This window comes from Neospora caninum, chromosome XI (genome assembly GCF_000208865.1).
Source record: "Neospora caninum Liverpool complete genome, chromosome XI".
In the NCBI taxonomy this organism is placed as follows: domain Eukaryota; phylum Apicomplexa; class Conoidasida; order Eucoccidiorida; family Sarcocystidae; genus Neospora; species Neospora caninum.
In genome coordinates, this window is record NC_018397.1 from 2,557,736 (window position 1) to 2,566,649 (window position 8,914).

General features: G+C 52.6%; 2 protein-coding genes across 2 annotated transcripts; one reads left to right on the forward strand and one right to left on the reverse strand.

The window, feature by feature from the left end:
• Positions 1 to 1,416: 1,416 nt before the first annotated feature.
• Positions 1,417 to 3,520, forward strand: NCLIV_056110 (putative small heat shock protein 21; the record flags this gene model as incomplete). Its single annotated transcript, XM_003885166.1, has 4 exons — positions 1,417 to 1,509; positions 1,916 to 1,954; positions 2,534 to 2,765; positions 3,300 to 3,520. The coding sequence occupies 4 exons, from the start codon at positions 1,417 to 1,419 to the stop codon at positions 3,518 to 3,520; spliced, it is 585 nt and encodes a 194-aa protein (XP_003885215.1).
• Positions 3,521 to 4,877: 1,357 nt separating this feature from the next.
• Positions 4,878 to 8,579, reverse strand: NCLIV_056120 (conserved hypothetical protein; the record flags this gene model as incomplete). Its single annotated transcript, XM_003885167.1, has 6 exons — positions 4,878 to 4,976; positions 5,144 to 5,226; positions 5,799 to 5,860; positions 6,377 to 6,426; positions 6,691 to 7,017; positions 7,659 to 8,579. The coding sequence occupies 6 exons, from the start codon at positions 8,577 to 8,579 to the stop codon at positions 4,878 to 4,880; spliced, it is 1,542 nt and encodes a 513-aa protein (XP_003885216.1).
• Positions 8,580 to 8,914: the final 335 nt, after the last annotated feature.

An 8,914-nucleotide genomic window follows, 5' to 3' on the forward strand; every position in this document is an offset into this window, starting at 1 on the left:
ACTTTTTAGCGACATGATACGGATCAGACACAACACAGGTCTGATCAGAAAAATAGCTGAGTGCTGACTCTCCTCAATACCTGTCAGAGAGAAACGGCCGAGCACAACGGGTACCCACTGAAAACAGTACGGTCGTGGGATCTGGTGTCAATGGCAAGACGGTGGTGGTTTCTTGGTGGACCTGCAGAGACATTGTTTGCACAGATCGTCGTTAAACTTCGACTTTTCAAAGAAAAGACAGACCACTGTCTATCCAGTAGCTGTGTTATTCGCTGTAGAGAGCGATGCCACACGACCGTCGATACCATTAACCCCCATAGGCGGATGAACAACACAAGCACTCCGGTCTTCAGCTTCGTACTGAAAAGAAACTTAGCTACGGGTGGAGTTGAATGCGCTGCTCAAGAAAAAAAACACCAAAAGGAACTGTCTTGAAGCATTACATACTGTAGTTACGATTCTCCGTCACCTACGGTCGTATTCTCACGGCGCTTTCCGGAGAGGACTACACCTTGTGCATGGTAGTTCTGAGAAAACTTCACTAACGAATGAGGCACGAAAATATGAACAATGAATGGATCGGGTGAAAACTAATACACATTATCGTCTGTGTGTGTGTTAAACGGACGCGTCTGCGGGGGGACATTTTCCATTCCACGTCTGCACACCGGAAGGACGCGCTAAAAGTCTGTACCTGGTCCTGTAACGACTAGCTCCTCCTCGTTTTCGTGGCGTTAGAAAGAGCCCAATTTCGCACGTACTCCCCATGCAACTTTACTGCCTAGAAACTACGATTTCGCACCCGAGGTGACGCGATATGCTGACCTCTTTCACTGGGCCACGCCAGCATACACCTATCCATTGGTAAGGAAGTCGTCTACCTCGAAAATAAAGTAAATGTGGAAGGGTGAGTGTACACTGCCACAGACCACCTCTCCGTTTGCATCTCGGACGGAAGCAAACGACTAAAATGTCTCTGGTGTGTGATAAACGCCAGAGAGTTTCATAGCATGGTTAGGCTTGAAAAACCCCCTCGAAGCCACGACTGGCGTCGCGATTGCAGCCACACACTCCACGGCGTTGAGCGTGTGCTGGCTTGTCGCTAGTCTTCCACCACATGCGCGGAGATTCACTGAATGCCACTCAAGGTGTCGTGGGCTGGTTCACCCGCGTTGCACCGGAGAAACTGAAGGGTTCTGTTGTATATCGGTATGCACACGTCTGTGTAGAAGTTTATGCGTACTGTGGCTCTGATGAATCCGTTGCTTGCTAGAAGTGGACAATCCGCAGGGAATACGTCAACATCTCATGGTCGCTACGTGACTCGCGAATTGTGACTAATTTTGCCGGGGACCAGCCGTGTTGCCGTTGCTTTTGCTTTGTTTCTGACAAGGATTTCGGGGGCGGTGATTAATCATGGCATCCACAAAGTCGAGTTCTTCCAAAGCGCCAGGCACCGATTCTGAGACACCGAGCGCTCATAGACATGCAAGCCACGCCGTGGGTGGTGTATCGCACACAGTGAGTCGTCGTACAACGCAAGAAGTGGAGGGGGTTTCGTTCGCAGTAAGGCACGCCTCCGTGTAGGATGGCTCTTTCAGCAAGCGAATGTACTCGGTATCCGTCCCTGCTCTTCACGAACTATTTAGATTGATTCATTTCTCGAGGGCTTTTCAGAGACATGGGGACGGGTCTGTGGCGGGCGACGAAGTATTTCTTCTAGCTACAGCCTGAGCTCGGCTGCGTGCTAATGCTTCTGCTGGTTAGTTAACGTGCAAGTAGGGGAGGAGATTTCTTTGCCTCACTGTCTACGATACACAACGTGGACAACGAAATTACCATGTAGAGTGATTCGACTCATCACGTTCTTTCCTTGTATATGACAACTTGCTGTTCCGTCGGTGATTGTACGCAGTATAACTGGGACGAGTTTCGTCATTTTCTCGACAGTCAGGTACGTCTCCGTAGACTGAGAGTGATATGGGAAGCCGTATGCGTGATCTGTTAACAGTATTACTCAACCTCTAACAAATACACACATCCTGAGTATCCTGGTGTCTAGCTGCCTCGCCAACACATGTCTGCGTTACCGAGGTCACCAAGCATAAGGCCAAGACGGAAATCCCCTATCCAGCAGTCATGAATGAACCTTTTTTGAGGGCTGCCTGCCATTCCACGTGTCGAATAATCCGGAAGAGTCATTCATTTGTGAGGAATTTTTCGCTCACGTTAGCAGGTAACGACGGAGCGTGATTCCGTTAATTAAACGTTTTACCGTTCTGCCAGTGTCGTAGCTAATCCAATTTCGGTGCGTACCACAGTGGATTGGGCCAAATGGAAGCCGTCACGGTGTCCTTGTAAACGTGCAACTTCAGAGGTAACGGCTTGGCGAATATGGGGTATTCGCAGCGTTATCGTGTCGTGTCACTTGTCCGATCAAACGGCAACGAAGGCGCGCTGCACTTTTAACACCTGCTAGTGGGAAGGTATGGCATAATTTCCAGTCGGGCGTTGTGCGATGTTCTCTTAACAGGGAACGCTGTGGCACTCCGCTGTCCTTGGCGCGCCTGCGAGTGTCGCGCCAAACACGATCTTTGAGCTTGCACCGACAACAGCAGAAGCTGGCAAGGCAATCGCTTTTCGACCCCGTCTTGACGCTTACTATGACGCTGCCTCACATAAGATCGTCATGCTTTTCGACCTTCCCGGGTTTGAAAAGAAAGATATTTCCGTCGAGGTCGACGACCATGCCATCATCATTTCGGGTTAGTTCCTCATGCTGCGGGAAAGCGTGTTATTTTACGCCTCCGAATACACCCGTGTTTGTCTCGAAAGGTAACCGCGGCTCGCTGGAGGAGTTTCTGCTTGTTGACGATGACTGAGATACATACAGCCTGATATGCGCAGCAGATGTGGGGACATGGTACAGTGTAAACATGATGAGTAAGTTGACATACATTTTTTAGTTCGGAATCATTGGCCAGATGACCCTTTATTCCGCCGTCCAGTAGTTTATGCAGTACTACAGAACCACGGTAGTTTTGTCACTCTGACAGTTCCACATATGGTACTCTTCTCTCGCGACTACGAGTAACATTCATTCGAGGAGTACTATCATTGCTACTCTCTGATAAAAACCTCATCGTGCTTTCAAGACGGGTGTCTCCGGGATGACTGTGCACGAAAGAAAGGTGGCGCTCCTCGCCATGCGAGAGAGAGCTGTAGCCTGCACGCTAAAACAGCCATGATCGTCCGGTACGCGTAACTTGGGGCGTCGTGCATCTGCTGCGTTTTTTCAGGAACTCGGGATCGACTGAAAGACAAGGACTTGTTCGGGGAGAAGAGCCGTGAACTCATCAAGGAGCGCGCCTTCGGTCACTTTTGCCGAAAGTTCCAGCTGCCGACAAATGCAGTTGAAGAGTCGGTCTCGGCAACCATGACCGGAGGCGTTCTGGAGGTAACCGTGGAAACCCGTGAACAAGAGACTTCCCAAACCAAAAAGAAGATTGAAATCTCGTAATCGCTCACGACAGTCAACAACAAAAGAGTAGCAAGAACGATGATGGTCAGCCAGTTGAGATTAGGAAGCCGAACACATTTTTAGAGCGACGTGCTTTTTCTGTCGGCATGATCTCGTAAGATCAAGGCATCGTAGCGCTTCGTACTTGCAGAAACACATAAATATCCGTGCACGCGTGCAAATGAGCAAAACATGGAGGAAACCATGTTCGTTGGTCACGTGAAAAAACAAATATGGATGGCATACGCTTCAAGAATGGGAACTTCGAATCCTCCGCATATGCACGTATTCCAGTCACACCGTAGAGAAAACTGTTACACACATCCGTGTAGCGTGAGGTAGTTCGTCTGTTCCCTGTTGAGCCTCGTATGCAAGTGTTTGCAGTGGCGGTGACTGTGGAAGCAGTAAGCACTCATTAGTTTTCAAAGGTTATATTTACGAGTAACTAAAGATTTCTACTCCAATTCGTTACTGCGTGTACAATTGCGTAGAAATGTGCGTCAACGTCTGCTGAAACCGAGGGTCGGCGACCCGTCTCCAGCGTCCCTGTATCCCTCGCTCAGCATGTGGTTCCACACGGGACGAAAGCGGTGACTGAAAAACTGAAGAACGGAATGCGCGAGCATTTCTGCCTCAATCAGGCATGCGTGAGTGAGTCGGCGGTCTCAGAGGACGACCTGGCCGCGTGATATCCGTTATATTATGAGCAAAACTTTTATCGACAGGCGAACACGGAGGTGCGGCAAACGCCACCCGCAGCAAGACACAGCTGCAGCGAGACGCAAACGCCGCCTAAAACAGCGATGATCGGGTGTACGCACACTGGAGAGCGTGCCCAGACAGTGAGCTAGAAGGTGTGACAAGAGGTAAAAAATCGTGGAGAGTTGCTTTCCCGGAGGTCACGACACAGAGCGCTGCAGGGAGACAACGGACAAAGCTTTGAGCATCGTGAAATTTATACTGACACACCACAGACAGAAACCCCGAAGAGGGTCTGTACACCTGTATTGATATCCAGAGGCTACCCGATCGCAGTCGCACTGCTCCACAGTTCGTTGACGTAGGAGTATGTCCCGAAGTGTCACCACAACGCCGAATGGTTTGCGCTCACTTTCGTCGATCCCGCAAGAATATGCCAACCACAGCACTACACAACACTCAAAAAGTGAGCCACTCCAGCTCCGCGCGTTCACCCTTGCCGTTCGTTTTCACTCTTCCCTCACTTCTCCGTGAAACGGGTGGAAAGCGGACACCTGCGACACGCTCTGGAAAGAAAATGCTTCTTCCGCTGTAACTTCCCGGAAGAGCGGCCGCCTCTCGTGTCTGACTCTTGCCGCTTGAAACACACTTCCCTCTGTTAGTCGTTAGCAAACAACTGCCGCATGAGTCGGTCCACCATAGCTTCGTCGCCCGCACCGGGGAGGGCGTCTAGATTCGGCTGCCACGGAGTTGCAGTCTGCAACAGAGCGACACACGCGACACAACCAGGAGCCGCGTGATTTCTGAAACGCTGTCTCCCAAACGAAACGGTCGCTACGCTCATAGTCCTGCACACTGCATGAGACGAAAAAAAGAGCAGCTGTTTGCCTGGAATCGGTCCAGAAGTCTCACAAATTCCCTCACCATCAGATTCTGAAGTTTCTCAATGGGCTGGTATCGAATTTTCCTGCCCTTCGATGCCCGGCGATCCACGTCCTTTCGTCCGCCTGTTGGTGCCGTCAAACATTTTGCACGACAAAGAGAAGACCAGAAAGCACGCAGTCCTCGTCATGACGCATGCGAAGCTACTCTCGAGCGTCTCGTGTCCAGTACCAGTCATAAGGGGGGGAGGGGAGAGCATGCTTTCTGTCGAAAGACTGCGGGGATATCAGCCACGTGAACGACAACCCCTCGAGACAACCAGAGAGAAAAGACGCAATCTAAAAACGGAGCGTGGACGACCTTGTCTCAGAGACTATCACTCCCACTACGATGGTGTTGATCATACTAGCATCTGAGAGGTAGTTTTCTCTCGCTGTGTTAATACGAGCGATAACAGTAATCCATATATTACGCATAGAATATCATTGATCTCGTGCGATGCACAACGAACTAAACACACGTGTTGGATGCCAGAAACAGGCGATCTTTCTTTCTCGCAGTACCCGCCTTCCCGGGGTGTGGTTCTGCATTCTACACAAACAGCGCTACCATCAAATCGGGACGACCGGTGTGTGCTGCTGATGGCAGACGACACAAGATTCACGGTCCTCATGACGATGGAAGTTTTCGGACTTACGGTTTAATTTATTCCGAAGCTTCAGCAAGTTCTTCTCTCGATCGAGTGTATCTGAGGAGTCTCTGTGAGTTTTCCGCGTATGCACACAGCCCAGACACCGAAAGCGGAATATGAGTCTCGTCCCTCTGTGTCGTCTAGCCACCTCTGGAGAAGCACCAATTCAGGAAATTCAGGAGCGTGCGCGTCCTCTGTGTCCCAGCTCGCTTCTCCGCGCCGTGGCGGGTCCTTCATGCAGCGAATCTCCAGAGTCTGTCGCTGTCCGAATCCTTACGCGCCGCATGAACCAGAGGCAGAGACGGGAGCAAATGTTTGAAACAGACAAAGTTAGATATACGGCGGGGCGGAACTTAAACGTGCAACATACTCTAACTAGATCGAGACACGCAAGCATGTCCCCAATTCGAAGAAAAGGGAGTACATACGAGGCCAGTGGAGGAAGACGAGAGGGGATATAAGCACAGGGGGGATCCAACACGGAGGAAAGCTGCAAATGTGCACGGAAGCAGCCGAAAAAGGAGGAAGCAACAGAGCAGACAACGGCAGTTCAAATGGAAAATGCACGTTCAAAGGACACTTACACAGCTCCACCTTGTTGAATGACTTGTTTGAGCAGCTCGACGTAGAAATCCTGAAGAGGCAGCGAACGCACGCGCAGTTCTCTGTGTCTGTTAAACTGCCGGGACGTTGGTGGCAAAACAGAGAGGCGTCAGAGAACCAGCAAGAGCGCCCGCGGCGCCGGACGCCACTCGGCAGCGCTTTCTCGTCGACAATCAATCTGGGGAAACTACAGAGAGGTACGCCAGGGGCAAAAACACGACGTGCACCACAATAGGGCACCTGTGTCTTTCTGAGACGTAAGGCTCCGGTGGAGAGATGATGGCAAACTGCTCACTCCGTCATCGTAGAAGTCGTGTTTCAGAAGGTCTGAAATAAGCGCAGCTTCCTCTCCCGCTGCCCTGCCGTCCTTCCCCAGGTCGCCTGCTCGGCAACGACTGAGTTTCTGAAGCGTCGAGCAGCCAACAACGTGACAGGGGACGCATGCGCCGCTGTCTGCATGCGCGCTGGAGCCAGTGAAAGGGGAGGACGGAGAAGGCGCAGGGGGCGGCACGTGAGCGATGCGCAGCGCGCGGGTCAGAAGCCGAGAAAACTGAGTCGACATGGCGTGCTGCAGCTGCGCAGAGGGCGGCTGGTTCAGAGCCTTGAAAGTCTGCGAGCGCGGCTGAAGAAACACGCCGCGAGCAAGGAGACACAGACTCAGACGTCTCGTGAGAATTCCAACCGCTCTCGAACAGAGTGATACGCAACTTCTTCCACGGGATGTACGTATACAGTCAGAAATCCCGATAGCCACCAAACACCTCAGCTATAGATATATCTACAGATAAATACATATATATATATATAATGTTTTGCGTCGACGTCGCCATATTTATGCAGGGACTGGAAGCATCGACACCCGTTCTCTACGAGAAAAACGTATCAGCCGGGACTCTGCAGCCTCAGTACGAAACACAAGCCCCCCCTGGCGTTTTTTTAATGATCGAAAATGCGCAGGTGGGACCGCTGGTCGGGCCCAGCTTCACGTTTGCCTCGAAAATGGTCTGCTGGCGGTTGTACGGCTCTTCGCCCGACTCTTTGCGGACCGAGGAACCTTCAGGGACGCGGACGAAAAGACGAACTCGCGCCAGGAAAAAGAAAACCTCTGCTGCCACGGCCCCGCACCAACCTCTTGGTGTTCTCAGGGAAATTCAAAGAACGCGCGGCGCGGTCGCAACCACAAAGAAAGGGAGACAAAAAGAGCAGGAGAGGGACAAACAGAGGCGGGAGCAGAGGAAACGCGGAGTGTTCGAGGAAACTTACGTCGACAGTGGCGTGCCAGGCGTCGGCGTTTTCGAGACACAACCGTCGGGTTTTTCGCCTCCACAGCGCGTCGACAGTCTCGGTCCATACAGTCGCTTCGCGAGGCTGCGCGACAGCTTTCTCATCTCCGGATGCCAGTTCCTCGTCGCCCTCATCATCATCTGAAACCTTTCGTTTTCTTCCGCCTGTACTGGTTCGCTCTTCTGCTGGGCCCGACGGGTTCTGCGCAGTCAGCCACCGCCGGCGACGCGCCTCCCACGACTCCACCTCTGGACCCAGTCGGTGGTCAGCTGTACATACACCTGGATCTTCTCCGTCCTCATCTTCGGAGTCAGGCTGAAGGCCGCCCTGTTCGAACAAGGCGCCCTGGAGAGTGAGCAAGTCGCTCACGAGGCCCGCGGCTTCGTCGCGCAGCCCACTGAGAGATGCGGCAAGAGAAGACGGTTCTTCCTTTGCTTCCGCGGATTCCAAGCACTCCCCAAGGAGCGCAAACATATGCGCATTCGGAAGGCGGTTCGCCTCCCGGAGGCCGGTGTTCAGCCGGATGCGCAGAGCGAGGAGGTCCGAGATAATGCTCTGCTGTCTTTGCACCTTTCGCGCCTTCTTCCGCTGGTGTTCGGGAGACTGCTCGGGAGCGGTCAATCGAAAGCCGGCCTCCTGCCTCGCAGTCTTCTGTTCTTTAGCCTTCAGACGATCTGCTGCCGACAACAGACCCGCGTTCAGCTCGAGCCTCCACCCCGACCCTTGCTTCTTCTCAGTCTCCTTGCCTTGCACGCGGGTCTTCTGCCTGCTCTGGAGCACAGGGGATTCCTCGGTTTCCGACTCCTCCGGCTCGGAGTCCACAGACTCCACGCTGCCCTCGCCTTCCGCTGCCTCCGTAGAGGAAGAGAGAGAGTCGTCCATCTCCGGCAATAGCGGCATTGTCGGGTCTCGCAGGTAGTCGGAGACACGAGAGAGAAGAACGCTCGAACAAGGCGACAAAGTGCCCAGTGCCAAGAAGAGGCTGAGCTTACAGATGGGGCAGAAGAGAAGAGAGAAAAGAGAGAGGAGAGGGACACAGGAAGAAACCTATCGAAGAAGAGAACAGACGGGAGCGACAGGAAAAGGGGGGGGGTGGGGGGGGGGTGGGGGGGGGGGGATGTCTGAGGACGGTCTGCGACTTGAAGCCGATGAGGAAACGGACAGAAGACGAGGAAGGCAGGCAGATGCAAGAAGTGGAAAAGAGACTATTCGATCTGAGAAGTAAAAACGGGATG